The sequence below is a fragment of the Pipistrellus kuhlii genome, unplaced genomic scaffold (genome assembly GCF_014108245.1).
Source record: "Pipistrellus kuhlii isolate mPipKuh1 unplaced genomic scaffold, mPipKuh1.p scaffold_m20_p_5, whole genome shotgun sequence".
Classification (NCBI taxonomy): Eukaryota; Metazoa; Chordata; class Mammalia; order Chiroptera; family Vespertilionidae; genus Pipistrellus; species Pipistrellus kuhlii.
In genome coordinates this window covers 5279314-5306170 of record NW_023425551.1, presented here as the reverse complement: position 1 = coordinate 5306170, position 26857 = coordinate 5279314, and the positions used below count along the sequence as shown (strand labels likewise).

At 45.2% G+C, this 26857-nt stretch overlaps 2 protein-coding genes and 1 long non-coding RNA gene across 9 annotated transcripts in view; 2 read left to right on the top strand and 1 right to left on the bottom strand.

The window, feature by feature from the left end:
- PLEKHG1 (pleckstrin homology and RhoGEF domain containing G1) overlaps window positions 1-4247 on the top strand; it is a 187517-nt gene extending 183270 nt beyond the window's left edge. For all 3 annotated transcript variants that reach the window (XM_036413907.2, XM_036413906.2, XM_036413905.2), the window contains one exon: window positions 2928-4247. In XM_036413907.2, coding sequence (XP_036269800.1) covers window positions 2928-3991 — 1064 coding nt within the window. In that variant the 3' untranslated portion in view covers window positions 3992-4247. The remainder of the gene's footprint in view (window positions 1-2927) is intronic.
- A 1261-nt stretch (window positions 4248-5508) lies between these two features.
- LOC123651326 lies at window positions 5509-5968 on the bottom strand. Its single transcript, XR_006739950.1, has 2 exons — window positions 5827-5968; window positions 5509-5774 (listed from the first exon to the last, which is right to left on the bottom strand). It is a non-coding gene; the product is annotated as an uncharacterized LOC123651326 (long non-coding RNA).
- Window positions 5969-14656: 8688 nt separating this feature from the next.
- Window positions 14657-26857, top strand: part of MTHFD1L (methylenetetrahydrofolate dehydrogenase (NADP+ dependent) 1 like) — a 152872-nt gene continuing 140671 nt past the window's right edge. For 2 of the 5 annotated variants that reach the window (XM_045573403.1, XM_045573404.1), the window contains exons 1-4: window positions 14657-15014; window positions 22130-22214; window positions 23345-23395; window positions 23480-23533. In XM_045573403.1, the coding sequence (XP_045429359.1) occupies window positions 14794-15014; window positions 22130-22214; window positions 23345-23395; window positions 23480-23533 (411 nt within the window). In that variant the 5' untranslated portion in view covers window positions 14657-14793. The remainder of the gene's footprint in view (window positions 15015-22129; window positions 22215-23344; window positions 23396-23479; window positions 23534-26857) is intronic. The other 3 variants (XR_004983669.2, XM_036414087.2, XM_036414088.2) reach the window with 3 other exon arrangements.

The following is a 26857-nucleotide window of genomic DNA, read 5'->3' as shown; positions in this document are numbered from 1 at the left end:
TTTCTAGGCTGCCTTTCCACTCTCAGTGGCATGGTCTTTGGGAAAGCACATCCATTTTCAACACCGTGCTTCGAATAAAAGGGGGCAGTCCAGAAATTAACTGAGTAATTAAGTAGTTCTTGAGACTAGTTTCTATCTTGAAGTGTGCTTGGTACTCTGTAGAGATTATTCTCCAAGGTTAAAGCTCACGGACAAACTGGAATAATAAACTAACCCATATAAAACAAGTAGGAACCAAGAGTGTGTGTGTGTGTGTGCATGCAGCCATATACATGCATGTGTGCACAACCAATAGCCAAGTGTTGGTTGTACACTAAGTACATACAGGGGCATATGGGGTGTTTCTCAGCATCGAGAAGGGTTCAGGAATCTGGAGAAGGGCTGCAAATAAATTAATAAAAAGACTAGAAGTATAAATTTGGAATACATGGGGAGCCAGAGGAGACTTAGCTATAGCAATCAAGTTCCCCAAGTCTCTGGACCCCTAGCTTTTTATTAACACAAATTGCCCTAAGGCAGTGGTCAGCAAACTGCTGCTCTTTGGCCCCTTGAGTGTGGCCTAGGAGGTCTATTTAAGAAGTTTCATTAGAAGTTTAAGTTTAAAAAATTTGGCTCTCCAAAGAAATTTCAATCATTGTGCTATTGATATTTGGCTCGGTTTGAAAACCACTGCCCTAATGCAAAGCAGATATACACCTCAAAGGCAAGGTTTGGTATACAGTAGGCATTGTCAGGTTTGAGGAACTGCCTTCGGCTGTTTCAGTAGCGGGCAATAATATATGCAAATCTTTAGGTTTGGAAAAATACTTTCAGCCATTCCAGCAGGCAATAATATGATTCAGCCCTGCTGAATATAGAAGCCCATCAACCTTTTGAGGACTTCTTGCTTTTTATTATGCTCTGCCGGAATTAGCTTCTAGTAGGGGCACACTATATAAGATTTAACAGAAGAGAAATCAGTTAGACAAAGATTCATGGCAGGGTTAGGGCTTGTGGAGGGTTTTGAGAGGTAAACAGGACTTGATTAAGGAAAAGAAGAGTGTGATAAGGAAGAAAAAGGCAAGGAAATACTATGGATGTTTTGGATTACACGTGGTTTCAGATGATTTGGGCCACCAAGTTCTAAAGTCAAGAGTTAATTGATTTTATAAGACTTTAGACTTGATGCTAGAATAGTGTGACTGAATGTTTGGATGCTAGAATAGTGTGACTGAATGTTTAACTTAGCTCTCACTGCTTTCCCCAAAGTTGTTATCTTCTTGGGACCTTGTGAAAGCTCAGAGCCTTCCTGATTCTGTTGTAGGATTGGGCTCAGGGCCATAGTGTAGATGACAATAGCTTGGGCAGAAACATCCAACTTTCAGATGGGAGTGCTAACTAATGTCTATGTCTAAAGGTCCTTGCCTTTGCTTGGGTTTCCTCATTAACGAAACATTATAGATTTCAGTATGGCAAGCATGGCAGTGTCCACATAGACTTTCAATCTCCTAAGGGGTTGCCAAATCTTAATTGATATTGGAAGTCTTTACTATGCCTTTTAAGGAATAATAGCTCAGGTATTTATTACTAGAAATTCTAAATGAATAATCATGGTCCTTCTGAGGAATTTGGATTTGAAAACCTGAAGGATGTGGATATAGGATCTATAATGAGAAGTTAGACTATTTGCCCTAATTCTGGGGACCAAGGAGCAAGTAATTTGAGGGGTTTGCAAGTAAAAGGCACTCAGAATGTAGGTTGATTTCTGTTCTCATAGAAGATAGTCCCAAAAGAAATGGCAGAAACTGAACTAAAATTTTAGTTTAGATTGAAGGAATAATTTAATAACAACAGGTTACCAAACTTATAAATAGTTTAAAAGAGAAAATGTATTGTCACTTGCTGGTTACCCTCTATGGGATGGATAGATTCCCTTTGTAGAGACTGGAAATGTGGTCTGAGTGATTTATAGGGTGCATGGAATTCTTTGATTCCAGGGTAGTCATGTGGGTACCTTGTGGGGATCGAGGGGGGGAATTGTTCTTGAAATTGACATCTCTGGGTTCTCTCTCTTAAGTCATTTCCGGTCCATGAGAATGCTCTATCCATTCTGTAAATGTCTTTAGAAAAGTCTGTGATCAGCAGTGGAGCAGAGAGAACGGCCTCATAGCTTAATTTGAAGTGGCAATGGCTTCCATAGAGCAGTAGTCAAATCCTGTTCTGGAACCAATATTAGAGGCATTAGTGTATCAATTATATGCACTAGTGGCTTATTCTTTATATAGCGCAAGCACAGACTTGAGTGCCCAGCTTCTTGGGGTTGGGCAAGGATATATGGGCCCATCAACACACGCAGTTCTGAGGGGCTGGGAGGGAGGGCCTCCTGCAGACATTAACTCCCCAGGCAGTGGTTGTGGAGGGCTGCCTGGAAACAGGAAGTAAAGAAGCAGCCACAGGCAGCAGACTCCTCTGGGAGTAGTTGTCTGAGAGCAATCAAGACTGGTTAAGAAGCCAGGGTAGCCATTGCATGGTGGATTGCAGTCATGCATCTTTTAATGACTACTTGAGTTATTGTTCATGAACCGGGGTTAACTTTCTGATTTCTATGATGTCTGTCTTCAGCACTGATGCTATTTCGTGCTTGTAAAAGAACATTAGAAATATTCATGACAGATAGCAAATACTTGAAGACCTCCTGGTGAAATAACAGAATCTAGAATTAGATCAAATTAAATGAATTTTTTAGGTGGCATCTTTGCTTTTTATTAAACTATGAATTATTTTATTGGTTTGTGTTGCTTAGTATTCAATGGCTAGTCATCTTCAAACTTAAAAGTCCTGTCTACTGTTTAAATTCTTAAAATAGGTCAGAAGTTTATGTTATCTCTTCAATCTTCTCATGAAGAAATAATCCTGTGTATATTTTTGTTTCAATATTTGCTTTCCAGGTGCCAGGATTGCTGAGTATTCCCAACTGTATGACCAGATTGTGTTCAGAGAGACTCCCTTTAAGACTCAGAAGGATGGCTGGTCCAGCTCTCAAGAATCTTCCAACCTGAGATCTGCATCCCCTTCCCAGACCCAACATGGTAGCGAGGATTGGCTTTTGCACTCAACCTACAGTAATGGAGAATTAGCAGATTTCTGTCACCGGCCAGGGCAAGACTTGAAGCCAAAATATCCTACTTTGGAGATCAACACAAAAAATATTCCAAGGCATTTGTCCACAGCCTGCTCTGTGCCTTCTCTGCAAACCTCCGACCATCTGCTGGGCTCCGTGCAGAGACACAGTGTGGTGGTCAGTCAGCCCAACAAGGAGAACTCATGTCAAGGCCATTTTTACAACTCTTTGGGTCGGAAAGGATTCAGCGCTAAATCTCAGCCTTATAACAGGTCCCAGTCATCTTCCTCCATCTTGATAAACAAGTCAGCGGACTCCATCAACTACCCTAATGAAACGGGGAGGAAACAGCTGTTGTCTTTACACAACAGTTCAAGGTGTGAGAGCCACCAGGATTTGCTGCCTGGGATAGGTGACTCGCGTCAACAGGGTACTGGAAAATACTCCGATCTCACTCTCCAAGACTCACAGAAAGTTCTGGTAGTAAATAGAAATGTACCCTTAAATGCCCAGATAGCTACCGAGAACTATTTTTCCAATTTCAAAGAGACTGAAGGAGACGAAGATGACTACGTGGAAATAAAGTCAGAAGAAGAAGAGTCAGAGTTTGAGCTATCTCACAATCGTAAAAAGAGATCTGACCCAAAGATAGCGCATGCAGACTTTTCTGATAATGTCGGCAGCAACAACCCTCCTTGCTCTCTGAATAGTCCGAGCACTCCCAAAAAGCCAGTGAGCGGCAAACTTGGGGTTTCGCCCTATCTGACACCATATGACGATTCTGACAAACTGAATGACTATCTTTGGAGGGGCCCATCTCCCAATCAGCAAAACATTGTCCAGAGTCTGAGGGAAAAATTCCAGTGTCTTAGTTCTAGCAGCTTTGCCTAAGGCTCTTAACAGCCGCTGCCCGCATTCACTTCTTCCTATGCTCATGACTGGGGCGTGTTTTCTATGTACCGGATTAAAAACAATTTTGTAATGACCAGAGGTGTAAAATGTACTTTCTTTTACAGCACAACTTGTTGAATGGCTGATGATCCAGCCAGGATTGTACTGTAGCCAGTGTCGGCATCTTACCTGTTTTCTGATGCTGGTTATCTTCCTGTTTCATGTAAGTCAGTCTTACTTGAAAATTTCTAGATGCTTTTTTCTTTCTTTCTTTCTTTTCTTTCTTTCTTTCTTTCTTTCTTCTTTCTTTCTTTCTTCCTTTTTTTTTTAACGAGATGGCCATATTTTTTCTCTAGATTTTTACAATAGTGCTCAGATCTTAAGAAATGCAATACTCCTCTTGTTATCCAGAAGCCATGACTGGTTGGATCATAGGACTCAGAGGCACCAAAGAGGCTTTTCCATATGTTGTTAAAATGAAAGGAAGCTAAAGCTGTTTAAGGGATTATGCTTATTATAGCTGGCATTTTTGTTCTACTCATAGCAAGATCCTAGAATAACATAAGCTAAAGATCTCTAATTGGAGTTGAGTCTCCTGTGCCCATTTTAGGGTTCCTATTCCGGTATTCATTTCTCCATCAGTTCATTGTAATGCAGACATGGTGTAGGTATTGGAAATTAGCATGTAACGAGACCCATGTTCTAGAAGCAAGAATCTTTGCCTGGGTTCCTGGACAAGGCCTGGAGAATGTGCTGCTCTTCGCGTTTACTTTATGATTCCTGGGGTGGAACAGATGATCTCCTCAATGGCTTAAAGACACCCAAGAAAAATGCAAATTGACTTAACTATTGGGAAAGATGGGTTGACATCTGGGAACAGCTTGATTATCTGCTCATGTTTTAGTTGAAGGGTTGGGAGGAATAGGACCATTCTTACTATTTTTTGTGCCTGTCTCTTATCAACACCGTGTAAAACACAAGCTAAAATGAAACAAAGCACTTTAAAGTTACCCTTCGCAGAGCAGTTTTTCACATGAGCTTTCATGAGTTTTGTACTCAGCCAAGTACCCTGGCCCAGCCTGCAGGATTTCCCTGGCTGTAGTGAAATTTGTTTCCGAAAGCAAATATCATGTGGGCATATAAAAGAATGGAATCTCTGGTTGATACATTCCAATCACATCTTCCATGTTGTAATTATGGTCTTTAGATAGCAGTTTATTGTGACAAGTTGTATTACTATAACTCTTTATGGAAGTAAACTAAAAACAGAAGCAAGTCTTGTGAGTAGAGGCAAAATTCAAGGAAGCTTAAACAGAAAAATGAAGGCAGTTTGCTGCTCCTTTATAAAAATACTCTATCTTATTGAAGACTCCAGTCAGTGCAACAAGAATGTTTCTTAGCAGTGGCCTCTGAATTCTCATTTTAAGCAGTTTTACATTCTGTGGTCCCTTCTCCACCCTCTCCATTTTCATTTTAATAAAAGACAGTATGTGCAAGGCAAGGGATCCTGGCTTTTCATTTGAAGGTGAACCATGATATTGATTTGAATCAGTGACATCTTAATTTTTTCCCCCTTTTTCAGTCCTATGCCTCTTTTTCTTAACTGGAAAACCTAAAATGTGACCATCATTATTGTATAAACAGGTACCTAAGGCACGCATTTTTCTTTTTAAATAACAAAAAGTAGCCCAAGTTTCTTGCTTCTCTATTCTTGCTTCTTACCGCTTATAACACTAAGTCCATCCTCAATGGCATGGTCTGGAAGCATTTCTTCTTTCCATTCCTTTCTTGAAACGTGATACTAAGTTTTCAAGATTAGCAGTATCAGAAAAGACAAGCAATGTAAGAAGGCAGGTTCCTAGACCTGCTAGAGGTATTTGCAAGAGCAAAACAAAGTTATCTGATTCTTACTGTCCCAAGAATGCAGTCTCGCATTTTTGCCTTTTCATTCCTATTACCCCAATGTCCATATTACTGTGATGTCATACTTTCAGACATGATTAATTTTTAACGTCAGTGTCTTGTTGACAGCTCTGATGTCACCTAGAGGAACCCACCCCACTGCACAGTGTAGATATCTTACTGTACATGTCTCTGTGGGCATCTTTAGGTTCTAGGGCATGTCTCTAGCTTTATAGATCCCTTCTGTAGGCCAGGATGCAGATTTTGAGAGGTGTGTGTGTGTTGTGTGTGTATACATATAAAATCATGTTCATATTTTTCCTCAGAGTTATCAATTAAGTGCTTTTGTTCAAAATAGTTTCTTTTGTTTCTTTTGGAGGCGGGGTGAGGATGTATATAATTGAGGAAAAAGAGGTATATGTACTTCAAAGTATGTCACGTTTTTATTCTCTGTACTGAGGTTCAATTTTTTTTTTTATCAGTTCACTTTTCACCTACTCTGTTATTTGTGCAAAAAAAGTGCATCTAGGAAAACATAGTTTAAATATTGTATATAAGTTAATAAAAGTTAGTAATGCTCATTATTTAATAAAGTTTATAAAGTACAAAGTTAATTATAGTGTGAATTAATGTGTTTATTCTAGAAAGGTCAAGCTTTTTCTAAATTACATTCAATTAAAACACTTTGTCTTAAAAAAAAAACAAAAAAAACCCACTTTGTCTTACCTTATGATCCGTGCAGAAAATGGTTCAGGGTAATGATGATATACCCTATTTCTTTATTCTTTGTTGTTGTTTTATTATACCTATTTCAACAGCAGACCATTTTCTGTGTTTTAGGTTTACTCTTGAAATATTGAATTTGCTATATTGGGTGATATTTGTTTTCTTAAAAAAAAATAGTTCTTTTTTAAAATATATTTTATTGATTTTCTTTACAGAGAAGGGAAAGGGATAGAGATTAGAAACATCGATCAGCTGCCTCCTGCACACCTCTTACTGGGGATGTGCCTGCAACCAAGGTACATGCCCTTGACCGGAATCAAACCTGAGACTCTTGAGTCTGCAGGCATATGCTCTATCCACTGAGCCAAACTGGTTAGGGTAGTATTTGTTTCCACGGTGACTAAGTTAGATCTATTACTAGATTATCTTTTCTTTTTTTTTTAGTTTGTAGTAACAAGACACCTTTTAACTATTTCATTATGGCATAAAAAAATTAATGTATATGTTTTTGTACAATAATTAAGGCTTATTCCATATATTAGGTCTAGTAATAATTAATGTCGTTTTCTAATACTTTTTTAAATCGAATTTATTTAAACAATACAACAAAATTTAATCAACAATATAGTTGCCACTGTTTTCTACTTGTGCCCAACACTCAGGAAGCATTTTAATCCCTCTGTTGTAAAATTCTTGTGATTTTGATGCCAAAAATTCGGTCAATGCATTTTTGAGGCATTCTTCATTATTAAATTTTTTTCCAAGAAGAAAGTTTTGCAAAGAACGAAACAAATGGTAATCAGAAGGGGCAATATCAGGAGAATATGCAGGTTGAGGGAGAACTTCCCGTTCCAACTGGCGCAGTTTTTCAGCAGTGATTCTTGCAGTATGCGGTCGTGCGTTATCGTGGTGAAGAATTACGCCCTTCCGATTAATCAGCGCGGGTTCTTTTTCTCTTAAAGCTTGGGCTAATCTTTCCAATTGGACACTATAGACTGCACTTGTAATGGTTTGGGTAGATGGTAAAAGTTCATAATGAAGAATTCCTTTAAAATTCCACCAAACACACAACATCACTTTTTTCGCATGCAAGTCAGGTTTTGGCGTGGGCTGCGGAGCCTCATTTTTGTCCAACCATTGAGGCCGCCTTTTCAAATTAACATACAGCACCCATTCTTCATCTCCGGTAACAATTGCTCTAAAAACGGCAAACGGTTTTGACGAGAGAGGAGCGAACTGCAAATTGTGACTTCTGATTACGGTTGTTGTCGGTCAACTCATGAGGAACCCATTTTCCAAACTTTTGGACTTTGCCAAGTGCACGCAATTGATTGGAAATTGTTTTTTGTGAACAATTTAAAGTTGTCGCAAGCTCTTGTTGGGTAATTTGAGGATTTTGCACCAAAAGAGCTTGAAGAGCTTCTTGATCAAAATTGGACACACGGCCTCGACCACTCTTGTCATCTAACGAAAAATTTCCCTCGCGAAATTTCTCAAACCAACGCTGGCATTTTCTGGCGCTAACTGCATCTTGACCAAGAGCACTACAGATGTTTTTTGCAGCCTCACTTGCTTTTCTTCCTAATTGGAACTCGTAAAGCATGCAGTGCTGAATATGCTCTTCATCCGCCATCTTCTTAGCCCTAGTTTTGCAACAAAAACCAAACCAAACACAAACTTTTTCAAGCAAAACTTGTAATTGCACTTCACACGTTCTGTAGATACCACGTGTTTGAAGGTTATGTCAATACAAGTCAACGCCAAGCAAGATTTTAAACGAATGTTTAAAAACGACATTAATTATTACTAGACCCAATAATTTCATGTTCTGAGTTCTTTTTTTACACAAACAATTTACAGAAAAGAAAAGCATGTTGATATAAATTGATTATTATAGACACTTTCTAAAGCAATTCCATTTCCAAATGTAAGTAACACCTTACTCCACTATAATGAAAATATATGTTGCCTAACTTTCCTCATACAGAGGAAAATGGCTTCAAAATTGTTCTTTGGAATGTTTTCGAGTGAAAAGTTCTGAATTCCACACTAATGATACATCAGACTTACCATCTCTTCCACCTTGAGGTTGAAAATAGATGGGGAATTTTTTTAAAAAATACGTCATAAAAATTCAATTTAGAGAAGCAAATGACAGTAGGAAAAAACATGCCCTTTGTAAATTCTAGACATAAATGGTAATTCTAGGGCCAAGAAAAAATATTTTAAAAAAATAACACGAGGGAAATAGAGCTGTTCAGCATGACTATTTAATAACATTTGTCAAAGTTTTCTTTGTATAATCATTTCTTACATTTCTGTTTTGGAAAGCAAGTACTAACAAGACTTCAAGAGCTCTTCCAGCCTTTATTGCATCACTTCCTCTGTCTGGACAGTGGTAATTCACCACACTGGATTCTATCAGCCAAAAGGCATGACAATAAAAGAAACTGCTTCAACTTTTTTTTTGCTAATTTACATATATCTATGTTTTTCACTTAAACCTTGTCCTTTGGATAAGACTTGGACTTTCTAATGCATGCTTTCCCAGTGTTTTTGTTTTGTTTTGTTTTTTAATATATTTGAAGGCATAAACATTCTCTCACACTTTAACTCACACTTTTCTTTCTTTGCCAGTAGTTTAGACCATGGAACACCAAGTTAATGTTGAATCATGCTACATTTAAAATGCCAGATATTGCTGGGACCAGTTTGGCTCAGTGGATAGAGCGTCGGCCTGCGGACTAAAGGGTCCCAGGTTCGATTCCGGTCAAGGGCATGTATTATACCTTGGTTGCGGGCACATCCCCAGTGGGGGGTGTGCAAGAGGCATCTGGTCGATGTTTCTCTCTCATCGACGTTTCTAACTCTCTGTCCCTCTCATTTCCTCTCTGTGTAAAATCAATAAAATATATTTAAAATAAATAAATAAATAAATAAATAAATAAATAAATAAAATGCCAAATATTATTGAAACCGGACAACCAATAAGTCCAGGCTGTCTGACACTACTTGAGCCAATTAAGCAGAAACAGGGCTGAATCATATACGTGCATTTATTTCAACACTGCTGGCTGGCTATACGGGAGAGCAGCAGGGCATCCACAAAAATCTGCTCACCAGCCTCCCATAAGCCAACTGCTTATATCTGGTAAGACGAAGATTACATGGGGAAGTAGGCAAGGTGGTCTGGGAGAAGTTGAGGCAGGACTCCATTGTTTGGGCAAAAGGTTGTAAATCCATGATAATAGGCTGCTCTTGAATGGGTGTGGATTGCATTCCAAGAGCTCAGGTTGACTCCCAAGTCCTGGGGGCATTCCAGCCAGGTTAGAATGTGCTTTCTTTAACGAGAACAAAGCAATCACGGTTAACAGAGCACCGTTAATATCTCTCATTTTATTTCTTACTAGTGACCCTGTGCGCAGATTCATGCACATTGAAAGGAAATTAATTATCAATAGATGGTGGCCGGTGAGGCAGGACTGGGTGAGATGGGCCGGACACACCTTGGAGCCAACCTCCTGTGGTTCTTTCCAAACATCTGTGGAGGTGGGGTCCCTCAGCCTGGCCTGTGGGGATCCAGCAGAAACTGGTTCTCTGATATCCCCCTGAGGGGTTCCGGAGTGCAAGAGGGCACTCTCATTTGACCCTCTGCTGTCATACAGGGTGTGGAACACAAACACAAGTGTGCAGTAAGCCAGATTCAGGGCCAACAGTGCCCCAGCAACAACATAACCCACAACTGAATGAGGAATCAGGCTCCTTCTTCTCTGGTTTTGGGGTGCGTCACCCTTGAGTTACTGCAGCTCAGCAACTCTTGCATTGAGCATCTGCCCGCTTGTGGTCAGTGCATGTCACAGCAACCAATCAGATGATAGGACACTTCTTAGCTTTTTTTTTTTTTTTTTTTTTAATATATTTTATTGATTTTGTACAGAGAGGAAGGGAGAGAGATATAGAGCTAGAAACATCGATGAGAGTAATCGACCAGCTGCCTCTTGCACACCCCCTAATGGGGATATGCCCCCAACCAAGGTACATGCCCTTGACTGAAATCGAACCCGGGTCCCTTCAGTCCCCACGCCGATGCTCTATCCATTGAGCCAAAAACGGTTTCAGTGACTTCTTAGCTTTTTATATAGATAGTATATTAGCCTTTTTTATATATATATATAGACTAAAGGCCCAATGCACAAAATTCGTGCAAGGGGCTCGGCCCCCCAGCCCTGGCTTCATCCAGCAGGGAATCTGGAAGCTCATTCATAAGGTCTTCCGGATGGTCATTCCGCTGGTCAGCCATCTGGTCTAATTAGCATATTACCCTTTTATTATTATAGATAATAGTCCCCGCTATTCTATTTCTGCCCCTAACGTTATCATACAGTCAATGCACATAAGTGTAAATTAATAAAGTTTGAGACATTTGGTTTATAGCATATTTTGACAATTCTTAGGAAGCTAATGTTTCTTTTCTAAGTGCTAAATGTCCTAAAATTTAGCATGGGTCTCATTTGACCCCTTCAGGTGGAAATGTGTGCACCATCTCTGCACAGCACTTGACAATTTGTAGGTGTTCATCCAATACAATGCATACTTAATAATTGACTAGAGTAAAAAACTTGTTTGAGCCCAAAGCATGAGGACAACACATTCAAATCAGAGACAGAAAGGAGGGATGTAAGAACAACAGTCATTAAGTTGCTTTTCAAAATGCACAGCACCCACCCTCAGAAGTCCAATGTCATCGACTATTGAACTATTTTAAAGTTCCTTTTTGGCACCTCAAGGAAAAGACTCTATGCCTCTTTGGTAGATAGAATTCCAATTTACTGAGTGAAGTGTCCAGTAAATTTTGAAGCTAAGAATTTACATGGTCATATGAGAACTTTTCTGAAAGCTTGTTTAAACCAAATCCCTTTTCCAATCGTTGGTTTTGATGATATGAGGAGGACATACAGCGACCTAGTGTGCGGCTGTGGAGTTGAAGTCAAGTGAGGTGGGGGGCAGGCCCAGAATGCCGAGATGATTTTTGGTGCCAAAAGACAAACTTGCCTGCTTTACAATGGTGGTCCATGTCCATGGGCAAAGTCCACCTGTGTCTCTATGGACAACAACAAAGCTTGGTGTTCCTGACAACCGTTTATTCACAATAGGCGAGTCAAATTCTGTAGATCCGTTAAATCAGATGCTGAAAATGTGTGGCCCAGAAGCTGAATCTGGCTTGCACCATTTTAAAAAGGTCAAAAATAAAAATCCAAATTTCTGACTTTTTCAAAAGAAAAATTAGACCTGGACTGTTTGGGCCTGGACCCTGGCGAGGCGACTCTGTGAGATCTGAGGAGAGACTCTGAAGGTGACAGTCACCCTGCAAGGTGATGACTTGCCTTAACCTTGGGGAGACTGCTCCTCTGTTCTCCATGATAGACTTTGCCAGCGAATTGAAAGCTACCATGAAGCTCTTGAAACGTTTCAGATAGCAAGTAAAGGCTCTCCTCATAACGACGTAACATAAGCATATGTCATAGAGAGTCTGCGGGAACTACTGCTTCTTGGGGGAATTTTTTATTTTATTTTATTAATTTTTTTACAGAGAGGAAGGGAGAGGGATAGAGAGCTAGAAACATCTATGAGAGAGAAACATCGACCAGCTGCCTCCTGCATACCTCCTACTGGGGATGTGCCCGCAACCAAGGTACATGCCCTTTACCAGAATCGAACCTGGGACCCCTCAGTTCGCAGACCGATGCTCTTCCACTGAGCCAAACCGGTTTCTGCCTTTGGGGGAAATTTGACACGTGGTCCACTTCACTTGTTTATATTATCTGCCTGGCCTCTATAAGCTTCAGGTTTGTGAGATCAAATGTCCTCCATTCTGTTCTCTAATAGGCTCAAACTGATGTGTTTACCTGCTAACACCCCGCCTCTCGCTTAGACTTCCGGCCTGAGTGCAAAGATAATGTTTCCTAAAGGACATCTCCGCCTGAGTTGTCATGTTCCCCCATCTGTACTAGAAGCTTCTCTAGCGTGCACTGCTTTTCTTGGCCGATGACCACAGCTTCCTACGAGCTTGTTTTGCCACTGTCTTCCCACTTCCTGCCTTGCTCACCTCTGCCCTCCTGATCTTAGCCAACAAGACATTCGTAAACACAGGGAAAATCAAACTCTCTGCAAAGCCCTTCTGAATCTGTTTCTGCCCTTACTGGAGCTGTTCCCTTGGCCTGCACGGTCCTTCCCCTGCCATCCAGGAGAAAACCTGCATTGTCCTCTACAGTCAGCCCAAAAATTATTGTCAGGAACTGGGAAGGGTCTGGGATGGCACTCAGCTTGCAAGCTAACATGTTAGCCTGCCTCAGCGTCACGGATGCTGGCAGAGATATGAGATTCCTAGGTCTGAGATAAGGGACCTAGATCAACCAAAGGACTTGTATGCATGCATATAAGCCTAACCAATGGACACAGACACCAGATGGGTGAGGGCATGGGGTGGGGGGGGCAATGAGGGTATAGGGACACATATGTAATACCTTAATAATAAAAAAAAGAGATAAACCTTATTCCTCCCAGCACAGCTTGAGCTTCACATCTGTGTTGGTTCTCCTTGCTCCTCCTGGCCCACAGGAGAGGGGGGAGGGAGGGGCACCCAGAGCAGCCCAGGTACTTACTGCACACACAGGGGGTTTGTCTCCCAGCTGGGGAATCCTGAACCTAGGGATCCCCAGTCTTACAAGGCCGCTGGCAAACCTGCCTGATCTTCCTTAAATGAATGGTCCCCCATTTATAATGAGACAGATAAGCCTGGGGGGGGGGGGGGTTATGACTTGTCAAGGTTCTCACCGCCTTAGGTGAATGAGCCATTCGGCTCCTTTCCCATACTCAGAGGCTTGTGCAAGCGTTACTTCCTGTCACTGCTTCCTCCCGTGTAACATGGGGTTAACCCCTTCCTCACAGGGTTGGGGAAATGGTAGCTTTTCTTAAACCCCAAAAAGCCATTGCATGTCAGATGTGGCAATCATCCTACAGTGAAAAATATAGACAATAGTGTCAGATTGAGAACATGATCGCTGAGGTCAGGCAAGCTCTCAGCTCTGCAAAAAACAAAACAAAACAACAACAACAACAAAAACACAGCTGACCTCTCTGGACCCGTTTCCCAAGGTTGAAAATCAGGACAATTCTCAACTCATCCCATTTTTTAGGACTAAATGAAGGCATCTCTCTAGTACTTACTACAGTACGAGTGTTTATTCCTTGAACTATTATAGTTTTATTACCACTTTACTTGGGAATTACAATCCTGGTAAGATTATGAACAAAGCATCATTTTTAAAATTTTTCCTTTATTTTATTTTTATTTATTTTTTAATCCTCACACGAGGATATTTTCCCATAGATTTTCAGAGAGAGGGAAAGACAGAGAAAAATATCTTTCCCATAGATTTTTCAGAGAGAAGGAAAGACAGCAGAAACACATCAATTGGTTGCCTCCTGCACGCCCCCGGAACAGAAGGAGCCTGCCACTCAAGTACATGCCCTTGACCCTAATCGAACCCAGGATCCTTCCATGGGCTCCATCCACTGAGCCAAACCGGCTAGGGCCCAGGCATCCTTTTCCGTGAGGCAGCTGAGATCCACAGGGGTTAAGTCCCTCGCCTAAGGCTCACAAAGCCGGCATTGTAACCGCGGGGAGGCTCCGTGCCCACGCCCTTTCCTCTCCGGGCGCCTCGGGCCTCCCCAGGTCCCGCTATGCCAGCCTGACCCGCGGAAGCGAACCGCCGCGGGAGGGCGGGAGGGCCGGGCGGCATCGCGCCGCATCCCGGGCGGAGGGAGGAGGAGCCGCGCCCTGGTTGTTGTTGCAGCTCAGCCAAATCCGGAGCCGCGATGCCAGCGCCAGAAACCTTGCCCTCGGCAGCCGGGCGCCTCCAGCCCGCCGCCCCGCGGCCCACCGGCCCCCGCCCGCCCCGCCCGCCGGCCGCCAGGTGCAGTGCCCCCTAGGGGCCCCGCGGCCCGGAGCGAGAGCGGCCTTCCCACCCCCGGGCCCGCGCTCCCGCCCCGGGAGGACCTCGCCGCCACGCCTCCGTGTCTCCGGCCGCATCGCCGAGTGGCGGGAGGACTGCGCCCTCGCTCCGCCGCCGCCCGCCCGCCCCGCCGCCTCCCGCCGCGCCGCCCGCCCCGCCATGAGCGCGCGCCTGCCGCTCCTGCTGCGCCCGCTCCGCCGCCCGCCGCCCGCCGGGCCCCCGGGCCGCCCGCGGGAGCCCCGGCGCGCCTGCAGCGGGGCCGGCGGGGAGGGCCTGCTGGGGCCGCGGCGGCGGCAGCTGGTGTCCACAGGGGTTCAGTCCTGCGGCTGCAGCCACGGCCCGGGCAGCCGGGCGCCGCCGGCGTGGAACCTGATCGTCAGGTGAGTGGCGCGGGCCCGCCATCGCCCGCGTCCCGGGCGGCGGGGACCGGAGACCGGGAAGTAGGGCGATCGGAGCGCTCAGGTCTCCGCACTGCCCCCCGGGGGGTAGGGAGGGTTCGGTGGGGGTCGCAGGACGCGGGGCCGCGAGTGCTTAGTGCCGATTTGTTGGGGGCGCCGGCGGGGAGGAGGGCGCTGGCACCAGGAGGGCGCGCGGGAACGGACGGGGGCCCCCTGCGCCCGGGGCTCGGGGCTCGGGGCTCGGGCGGCGCGGGCATCCCCGGCGGCCGGGCGGACGCTGCGCAGCGCGGACCGCACGCCGCGCCGCACGTGCGCCGGGGCCGCGGCTCTGATGCAACCGCGCTGGGCGCGGCCCGGCCCGGAGAGGGCGGCGCGGCCGGCGGGAGGAGCGGGAGCTGGGGCGGAGGGCCCGGCGGGTGGGGATCGGGGCCGGCGGGTTGGGATCCCGGCCGGGATGGGGACTCCGGAGAGGAGGTCCGGCCCAGCCCCGTGGCCTGTCCGCGCTGGGCTTCATGTCTGTCCGCGCAGGGCTCGGTGTCTGGCTGGCTGCCCGCGGCTCGCTAAGGTGAAGTTTATCCTCTTCCCCACGCCGCCACCTCATGCCAGTTTTGGGGTTACATCATCTCTTTCTGGGCAAGTTAAGGTGGAGCGGGCCACCTGATTGATTGCGTCGGGATGCGGCTGGAGAGGTGGAGGCTGGCCGTCCCCGGCACCGCTGCGTGGTGGGCAAGGAGTCCCCTGCGCAGCTGAAATGCAAAAGTTTCCTCCCGCCCCGGGGCGACCTGGGAGCCCGGGCCGAGCCTCCCCTGTCCCCGCCAGAGATGCCACGTGCGCCACCCCCCCCCCCCCCCCCCCCAGAATCCCCCCTCCACTGCTCCCCCCCCCCCACTTCCCCTACCTCCTCCCCCCTCTCCCCTTCTCCCACACCAGTCCTCAGCCCTGCGGTCACTCCGGGGCGAAGGGGCGGAGCCTTGTCTGCCTCCTTGGAGAAGTGTGTTCACGGGTTGCCTTCCTCCCCACCGCACTGGGATTCCAGTTCCATCCATGTCACTGGGCCAGCTGTTCCACCTCCATCCATTCACATCTCTTTCTTCTTCCTTCTATCCTTCATTCTAAAAGGAACTGTCAATCGCCGTCCCTCCCCCTCCCCGTTTCCGAGGCTCCTCACCATGTGAAAGAGGACTCTCAGGGGCCCTTTGTTTCGCTTCCCAGGTCACCTTCCTGCTTGTCGTAGTGACTCCAGGTCTCCCCAGGTCATTAGATGTTAACCCCGTACAGCCCAGCTCGTCTTCCCAGGGGAGAGTCTGAAGACAGGACCGGAGGCAAACCCACCACGCCGCCCCCTGTTCTGTGTTCTGGGCAGCTCTGATCGCTACTGGAAACTTTCTTGTTCACTTGTTTGCCTGCCTCCACCTGGAACGAAAGCTCTGCGGGGTCAGGGGCCTTTGTCCCTCTTGTTCGCTTGCTGGATCCTTCCTCCTGGAGAGGGCCTGGTACAGCGGAGGCCCTTTGGCATCCTTGGGGAATGAATGGCTCCATATTGGGAACCATTTGAGGGTTTTATTCCTGCATTCTTTCACTGAAAGCCCTGACTTAGAGGAGAGGAGAGCACCTGGTTGGGATCCTGCTGCCCAGGCTGGCCAGCCTCCAACCCCTCACTACAATGGGAGAAATGATAGTGTCTCCCGCAAAGGGTATGAAAAGGGTTACAGTAGAGAATGTAAACCAAATACACAGTTCAGGTCACATACTAAGGCCTCAACAGCTGTTGGCTATATATATAATTTTTAGAGAGGAAGGGAGACGGAGAAAGAGAAACATCAATGATGAGAGAATCCTTGATTGGCTGCCTCCTGCACGCCCCCTACTGGGGATCAAGCCCCTAACCCAGGCATGTGCCCTTGGCTGGAATCAAACCTGGGTCCCTTTAGGCCCCAGGCCAACGCTCTATCCATTGAGCCAAACCAGCCAGGGTAGATGTTGGTTTTTATTTTTATTTTTACAGCAATAAGCCAGGGTTTGGCAAACTAGATAGCAAATATGGTAGGTTCTGCAGGTCAGGAGGCAAAAATAGAAGATATTATGTAGGTACTTTTTTTTATGAGAAAAAAACACACATCTTCACAATTTTTATTGGTGAAATTTGAAATTTTAATTATGGACACTGACATTTGAGTTTCCCATAATATTCACATGCCAAAAATAGTATTATGTTGATATTTTTTAAAAAAACCATTTAAAATGGAAAAGTCATTCTTAGCTGGTGGATTGTAGGTTGCCAGCCCTCCTTCTAAACTTAAAGTGTGCAAGGAAGTGCTGCTTCACAGGGTTGTGGTTAAAGGGACAGGAGTTCATTACCTAAAAGCTGGGAGCATTTGGGCAAGCTGTTTGGTCTCAGTTCTTCCTGCACAAAATTGAAACCCCGCTTTGACCTGCTTTGTAAGGTTGTTGTCAATAGTACTGTACTCCAGGGATTCTGTGAAGCACATTTTTAAAATCTCCAAATGGGTATTTATCTTTTCATTGATGGTGGTTGTTAGGCATTGTTGGCCCGGTGTCCGTCCCAGCATGCGTGTCATTGCCTGTCCCCTGTGGGAGCGTGGCCAGAGCTATGCACATTGCTGTGCCTTTTGGACTTCTATGACCATATAACCAAACGTTTCTCGAAGAGATTTCCCCAGGACGAGGAGGGGGAGAGGAGGCGAGCCTATCTTAGAAGTCGCCTATTGGAATACACTCCGGGAACCTGTGTGTCAGAAAGTTTAAAAAATAAACTCCCTCAAAAGCACAGCGATCTATCATGGGTCCAGCACTGTCACATAATCCCCACTGTTTCCATCCACAAGTCATGGAAGAGCCATTTTAGGAAATAATGTCATTTCTGGTTCTTGTCTGACAACTTTCCACTGACATCAGATAAAATAAGAAAGCTCCAGCACCAGAAGGGGCGGACTGGGTGTCAGGAATTTGACGGAAGCCCCAGGGACAAAAATGATGTTATCTTTCAAGAAATGCATCGCAGACACCCTGGATAGCATTGAGGGTGATGTGTGTGTTTGTGGGGCGGGGTAGGGGTAGGGGGACACATATGAAGGATTCTGAGTCCCAAAAGTCCCTCAGGAAGGCCAGATCCTGAATGGGAAGAAGTTTTAGGAATATCTCAAATCAGATTTTTGGGTATATTTTTTTTCTCTGTGTAGTTATAGGAATAGTCTATGACAAAAAAAAATCTGTTTAAGTCTAAAAAATGCTTTTAATACTTTCAGAATAAGCACAATATTAAGCTCAGTGGTTGAGCCATCAACCTATGAACCAGAAGGTCACTGTTAGATTTCCAGTCAGAACACATGCCCGGGTTTCAGGCTACGATACCCAGTAAGGGGAGTGCAGGAGGCAGCTATCCACGATTCTCATCATTGGTGTTTCTCCCTCTCCCTTCTCTGAAGTCAATAAAAATATATTTAAAAAGAAAAAAGATTGTAGCCGGTTAATTGGCAATAATTTTTCCTTAGTGGTTTATAAAGCAATAATATCTTTCATTCTGTATTTTCTTTTTCTTTTTTTTAAATAAATTTTATTGATTTTTTTTATAGAGAGAAAGGAAGAGGGAGAGTGTTAGAAACATCGAGGGGAGAGAAACATTGACCAGCTGCCTCCTGCACATCCCCCACTGGGGATGTGCCTGCAACCAAGGTACATACCCTTGACTGGAATCAAACCCAGGACCTTTCAATACGCAGGCCGATGGTCTATCCAGTGAGCCAAACCAGTTAGGGCTGTTTTGTTTTGTTTTTGTTTTGTTTTTTAACATATTTTTATTGATATTTTACAGAGAGGAAGGAAGAGGGATAGAGAGCTAGAAACATCGATGAGAGAGAATCATCCATCAGCTGCCTCCTGCACACCTTGTACTGGGGATGTGCCCTAAACCAAGGTACATGCCATTGACCGGAAGCGAACCTGGGACCTTTCAGTCCGCAGGATCAATGCTCTATACGCTGAGCCAAACCAGTGTCAGCAGTGCTGTATTTTCAATTGGATGTAAATAATATCAAAGCTGCTAGATCAGACCTGTGCATTAAGTAGGAAATAAGCTAGGCTGCTTTAACAAAATGCCCCGATGTAACTGTAGACTTGGCCATCCAGAGGGAAGCAGTCAGGAAAGGTAGGATGACCCTATGATACCTCCTCACTGCGCCCATCCAGCAAGTGGGAGACGTGGCCAGGCTGCTGGTATACCTTTCTGTGAGCTGCACAGCCCTCCTCTCCTGGCCAGCATTCGCTTCCTGGCCAGAGGTTAGTCACAAAACCCTATCAGAGTGTGGGCAAGACTGGGGAACGTGCTTTTTAGCTGAGTAGCCATGTGGAGCCTAAACTCAGAAATCCGTTATTAAAAATGGGAGAAAATGCATGGAAGTATTCATAGGACCCAGTAACGTAAGCCATCATTAGCGGCTTTAGCCGTTACTGCTGTTACTATTACATATATAGAATGTATCCACTCATTGCCAGTGCAGTGGTTCATCAAATATTCTTTGCTCCCAACCCGCACTGTTTCTTGGGACACTGATGGCTGTTTTGAAAGAGACTGTTTGGGAAATCTTTATTATATTTGTTCACAGGTAACTCTTCCGCCTTTGAAAAAGTTGAAATATAGAATGCTATTAATAAACTAGTGGCCCAGTGCATGAAATTCATGCATGGGGATGCTGGGCATCCCTCAGCCCAGCCTCCTGCACCCTCTCCAATTGGGGACTGCTTGGGGGATGTCCAACTGTCAGTTTGGGCCCGATTCCCTGACCCCTCTCGAAATCTGGGAACACTGGCTCCTAACTGCTCACCTGCCTGCCAGTCTGATCTCCCTAACTGCTCTCCTCTGCTGGCCTTATCCCCCTAACTCTTCTCCCCTGCTGGCCTGATCACCCCTAACTGCCTCTGCCTCGGCCTTCCACCATGGCTTTGTCCAGAAAGTCGTCCGGAAGTTGTTCAGTCTAATTAGTATATTACCCTTTAATTAGTATAGATAGGCTCAGCATTCAGGGATGCACTTAAATTGGTAGTATCTTTAAAAATATTTTTAAATTGATTTCAGAGAGGAAAAGGGAGAGAGAAATCAAAACGTTAATGATGAGAGAGAATCATTGATCAGCTACCTTCTAGGGCTAAGCCCAAAACCTGGGCATGTAGTCTGACCAGGAATCCAACTATGACCTCCTGGTTCTTAGGTCAACCACTGAGCCACACTGGCCAGGCTAAATTGATAGTTTAATTATCATTATTTTTTAAATAATTCTTTGTTGTTGAAAGTATTGCTTATGTAGTTTTAAAACATTATCTGAAGATTGTGGTCATTATTCTGGCAGCTTTGTGCCCAGCTAATACACATTACAGATAACTCAGAGTCAGATTCTGATGTCTGACAGTGCCTGTCAGAAACTAGACAGAAATAAGGGCTCAAATTGGCAGTCATAGAGGCACATGGCCCCCAGGCGCAAATGACTGAAGAGAAGATTTTGGTGCTCATTTATAAGGTGATATGTACATTGTTACATAGTGTCTGGTTTACTCAACACAATAACATAGTTATTTCATTGCTTCATCCCACATGTCTAAAAACAAGTCTTCACAGGCCACGGGGAGCTGCACAACCACCTCTTCCGTTGCTTTTATCCAAGCCGATGCAGAAAGGCTCCTCTTGGGTACGGTTTGAAGCTCTTAAAACTTTTCTGAGGCCCCTCGCTCCTGGTCCACCTGGAGAGCAGTACCTTCCAGCTACATTCATCAACTCCCTCTCTGAAAGCCCGGGGGAGCTGACTCACATCTCTTCGCCCTTGGCGATTTAGTGCTCATGCTGTCTGCCTGGAACTTCACCTGGCTTCCTTTTAGAGCTGTTCTATGCATGCAAGAACATGCGAGACCAAAAAAAATAAAAAATAAAAATAAAATTAAAAAAATTAGCCAATCCGGTTTGGCTCAGTGGATGGAGCGTTGGCCTGCAGACTGAAGGGTCCCAGGTTCGATTCCAGTCAAGGGCATGTGCCTTGGTTGGGGGCACATCCCCAGTAGGAGTTGTGCAGGAGGCAGCTGATTGATGATTCTCTGTCATCGATCTTTCTAACTCTATCCCTCTCTCTTCCTCTCTGTAAAACATCAATAAAATATATATATAAATATATATATTTTTTAAATTTAAAAATGGTTAAACACTGAAGTGTGAGCACTTCCTGGGCTGGCAAAACGGGGGCGGGGAATCCAGCTTCATAGACAAGTGAGGACCATTTCCCAGGGGTGGTGGTTCAGGCGGTCTCTGAGATTGCTCATTCCAGAAGGTCACAGAAAGAGACCTGCACCCCCTTCTCTAGGTCTGCCCGCTCAGGCACCCAGTGCTAAAGCAGGTGGCTCCTTCTGGGACTGAGGAGGTCTGAATGCATTGGAGGGGAGGTGCGGGCGGGGCGTGGGGGGTGGGGGCGGGGAGAAAGGGACTGAGATACTCTCTCCCTAAGTGGCCTCAGGAGAGAGTCAGATTCTGATGTTTCTGCAATATTTCCTTTCCCTTCCCTTCCCTCTGCTCCTTTCCCATGTCTTCTTTAAACTCTGGGACCTGGAATTTGTCCTGCTCCCCGCCCTCCCTCCCCCCCCTTCCTCCACCAGCAGGCCCCCTCCCCAGCCCCCTGTCTTCACTACCCTCCTCCCTCCCTCCACCAACATTTGCTTTCCCTCTGGACCCCAATCTCTCTTTTCTGGGTGGTGAAGGGACTATGGTGCAGGAAGGGGACGAACTTTTCATGACAGCAATCTTGGAAAATACAAGGGGGAAAAATCCACCCCTAGAAACTCACTGTTAACATCCAACTTGTTTATCCCTGCTTATTTTCAAAATGAGCTTGTCGCGCTTCCCATTGGGTTCGCATTTCACGAATTCACTGTTCTCCTGCCCTTTCCCCTCCGGACTTCCACACCTGAAGCACATCCTTATGCGGTCGCGGTATTTTCGCTTCCAGTGAAGTCACTGTAAATTTACTCTGAAGGGAATGCGCTGCGGCTATCCTGTCTAGTCACTAACAAAGACACGGCGTGTTGTTCTTGTCTCCCTGCAGAGAAGTCATTCAGAACTCAAAGGAAGTTCTCCGTTTATTGCAAGAAAAAAACCCCGCCTTTAAGCCGGTTCTCGCCATTATTCAGGTAAGCTGAGAACGTGGCTTTGTCCTATTTTAGGGCGCCTTTCAATTTTGAAAATACTTGTATACACGAGGCCGCCTGTATTTCTTGTCACAGAAGTGTCATTCGAGCTTCACGGAGGGAAGAGAGGGCTCAGCTGAAACTGCTCTCATTTTCCCTTTCTTTGGTTATTTATTTATTTTGCTTCCACGGGGCTGCAGGTGAGGGACTGCTCTGCTCGAGCGAGTCTTCTGTGAGTCTCTCTCCATAGGTGTGGGTGGCTTCCAGAGGTCAGGCGGTAGGCGCTCCCCTAAGTCCCATCACACAGGATTTATGGTGGTCCACTCCTACATGCTTATCACATGTGATGTCCAGGTGGTAGGGGGGACAGTTCTCCTTTGCTTACATGGAGGACAGAGTCGGGAGTCGGGGTACTGGGTCATCTTACTAAGTCTTTGAAAGCCTGCCATAAGTTCGAAGGGCCAGCAGTCATTACACGTCACAGGTACTTCCTCATTCCATGTGTGTTCTTCCATGTGCCGCACACAGCCCCTTCATGTCCGACTGCAGTTGGCACTGTTTGCCATGCTTTCTGGCACGCCCGTGCTGACAGGTGCAGGGGAATGATGAGGCGAGCCAAGCCTGTAAGCTAACACAGCACAGCAGTTGGACTGCTACTGTCGTTTTTTGGCATGCACTTGATATGTCAAAATAACAGTGTCTCGTGCCATCCACACGGTCAATGTCATGACTATAGCCTATGCTCAGATCACGTGTTACCCTGGGGGTCTGTCTCCACATCCCCCCCACAGAGATAGACCAGTGAGGAGAGTAGAAAGTAAAGTGGGTCGGGAGCCCGGGCCTCCTGGGACGGCTGCTTTCCACTTACAGGCACGTCATCTAAGCCCTGTCTCTGGTGTCCTAGAAAGAGACCCTGGCTCCGTGGCTGTAAATGCCTTAAGAGGACTGTTATTTAAAAGAAAGTGGCATGTTAATAGCAGCCATTAGTTCCCTCTTATAAGCAATACGGTAAGTCTCTCTGCGTTTTCCTTATTATCGTCGTAATTGGGTCACTTGTAATCACAAAATTAGTCTGTTTTGTGTTATGCCTTTTCAAGATGTTACATTCTCCTTCTTACTCCCCCTCTCCTAAGGCAAGTGATGACAACTTGATGCAAGAAGTAAACCAGAATTTGGCTGAGGAGGTGAGGATTGTTGCTTTTCAGAATAATTGTTTTAAACGATGCACTCTCTCACGGTGACAAAATAACCCCGTGTTCTCTTTTCAGGCTGGTCTGAACATCACTCACATTTGTCTTCCTCCGGAGAGCGGCGAGGACGAGGTAATTCCAGCAGCGAACTTGAACCCTCGTGTTGCTTTCCTCTTTAGACCTAATAGGCCTGTCAGCATCTCTCCGTTGTGGTTGGAACATCTGGAGCCTTTTCTTGTGGCTGGATTTTTAGAGGGAAGAGTCTACTTTCCCCTCTAGCATAAACGCTCCTTGATCTGTGTGTCCGTTACTGCATGTTTCCAGTGAAGACATGGACTAGGATGTAGTGATTTTTTGGTTGTGTTTCTTCAGGATAGCAGCATGGTCATCCAGTCAAAACTGTCTGAACACAAATTCTGGTTTTGGTTTGTCCTGACAAATTGTTTGCCCTAGAGCCATTCCTTTGGCTTCTGGGTACAGTTGCCTTATCCATATTTATATATATATATATATAAAAGCCTAAGCAACTGGCCAGTAGCTATGATGCGCACTGACCATCAGGAGGCAGACACTCAACACGAGCTGTCAAGCTGTGGTGACTTGGCAGCTGTGTTTTTTGGGTGACGCACCCAAAACTAGAGGAGAAGGGAGCCCAATTCTGAGGTGCATCACCCAAGAATCACCCTTTCGAAATCCAGGGCTCCTTTGGGGATGTCGAAGAGCTGGTTTCAGTCCATTCCCTGCAGGCCAGGCCAAGGGACCCCACCAGTGCATGAATCTGTGCACTGGGCCTCTAGTGGATAATAAAGGATCAGGACGAGGTAATCTTTAGGGTCCTTTTCTGGCTAACATTCCGTAAATCCTTCAGTGGCAGTGAATAATGCCCCAGGATCCTTCCGCTACTGTTGTGTGTGATGTAGTGGTTCCTGCCAGCAGGGAGTGACAGCCTTGAGAGTGTCCTCTCAAGCTTGTGGGGAGCAGCCACCCCCATAAATCGTAGGGAGGGAGCTGGGTCTCTGGCAGCTTCCAGGTCCTTCTGGGGCAGCTTTCCTTCATGCTGTGGCCGTCATGGCGATCAGATTTGGTTTGACATCCAGTGCTGGGAAACCTCAAACAGCTGAGTCTGAGAAAATGCAGAAGTTTGTTTTTCTTGTACGTGAGTGAAGTAGAGAAGCAGGTAGGCCCTGGCTGGTGTGCTGGCAGCACGGTCTTTAGACACTGGGCTCCTTCCATCTCGCTGCTCCAGCATCTTTGTTGAGCTACGTCACATCCAAGATGGCAGACTTGGCGCTGCACATCATGTCCACGTCCACGTCCAGATGCATCAACTCAAAAAATGAAATCCAGATTTAGGGAGGAGAGACCTGTCTGAAAGCATCGTTATAATGTGGGGAAAAGGCTATTGGCCATAGAGAGAGCTCTCTGACCATAAAGTCCGCATGCCTCTGAGAAAGGGTTTTCTTTCTGTGTTTTTTTTCAAACACAGTTTATATTAAATATGATTCCGCACCAGTTTCGGATGTATGGCCACATGGACAGAAAGACAGAAGACATGCACTCTACAGGGTGGTGTTCTGTCCTTTTCCTCCCGCTCCTCCATCTGCCCCAAACACTCCGTTGACCCCATACCCCATTATTTTGAGATTATTGACTATATTTTTCACGCTTCAATCGGCATCTCTGGCTATTCTGCAATTACCAACTATCAAAAAAAAATTTTTTTTAAATATTTTATTGATTTTTTATTACAAAGAGGAAGGGAGAAAAATAGAGAGCTAGAAATGTCGATGAGAGAGAAACATCGACCAGTTGCCTCTTGCACACCCCCTACCAGGGATGTGCCCGTAACCAAGGTACATGCCCTTGACCGGAATCGAACCCCGGACCTTTCAGTCCGCAGACCGACGCTCTACCACTGAGCCAAACCGGTTTCGGCCAAGTATCCAAAATTTTATAAAGAACTCAGACCCAGAAAAACAACCCAATGAAAAGGTGCGCAGAGACCCGAAGAGACACTTTCCCAAGGAAGACATACGGATGGCCAATAGACCTTTGAAAAGTTGGTCAACATCATTAGATAAATTAAAAGGGTGTTTCTTGTATAGGAAAGGGTAGAGAAGTCTAGAAGGAACCCCATTAAAGAAAGTGGGTTGATAGGGCAGCTTAATGAGATAACAGGTCAGAGAATGTTTTACCCTGAATTCCAGCCTGTTTTCAGAAGGGGTTGTCTGCTAGCCCAGGATAGGCCAAAGTTTAGGAACCTGGGGGACGGAGGAATTGAAACTTGCCCAGAGTTTGACCAGCAAGCATTTTGTTCTGATTGATCAGTGGGGACAAATAGTTCAGCTAATTTGTTATGAGTCAAAAATGGGAATTTGTAGGGTCTCTGTTGGCCTTGTCCTAGGAAGATAAGGAAGTATCTGTGAGACCTATTCTTGCAGTGCACATAGGGTGGAGTGATATCTCAACTGCCTTTGTTTTCCAGGATCATGGGGTGATCAACAATATCTTATCACCAGCAAGTAAAAAGAAGGCCACAGATCAAAGACAGGCCCCTCTTATCTTTTCCCTTCAGGGACCTTTCCTGAAAGTCACAATTCTACTTTCATTCCATTGGCCTGAACCTAATTGTTTGGCCATGATGCAGGGGATCCTGGGAAATGTAGTCTTTATACCCGGGTGGCCTTAGATCATTTATTACCACAGCTAAAAATCAAGAGTTTATTCTGAGTAAGAAAGGAAACCGGATATTGGGCAGATAGTTGTTGCCACACTTGCCATTGTAATATTACAGATATTGACACCTCTCAAGCCAGTATTAGCAAAATGCAGAGAAGTGTGTTGTCTGTTTGTAGAAGGACACCCCGTGTCTGCAGTAAAATCTGCATTTCTTTAGATTGTTTTGCCACTGGTGTTAATAGTCCTTTTTCTCCTGTTTTTTTTTTTTTTTTTTTTTTTTTTTTTTTTTTTACAAAGAGTCGTTTATGTCCTATTTTTCCTTAAAATTCTGATAAATACGATTTTGTGAGGTGGTGGTGTTATGTTGGAAAAGAGTAAAGATCTTAATTTATTAAGATTTTGTTGTTGCTTCTGTCATATCCTAGTTACAGGTAATCATAGTGCCCTCACTTCCTTCTGGACTGTAGTTAGATGTTACCCCTTCTGACCAACCCCACCTGGCATCATTGTATTACCCTTTACCCTGCTTAACCTGCTCTGTTTTTCTTTACACCATTTGCCACTTCCAAATATTATGTATTGTTGTTATTATTGGTCTCATCTTCCCCACTAGCATATGAGCTCCATGAGGACAGGAATTTTGATCACAGATCTATTTCCTTTACTTAGGACTGGTCAAAGTAGGTGCTGAAAACACTCAGTATTGTTGAATACATGAAAGAATGATGAATGAAAGAAAATTTTCTTTCTGAATTTTGTATATCAAATAGCTTTTTC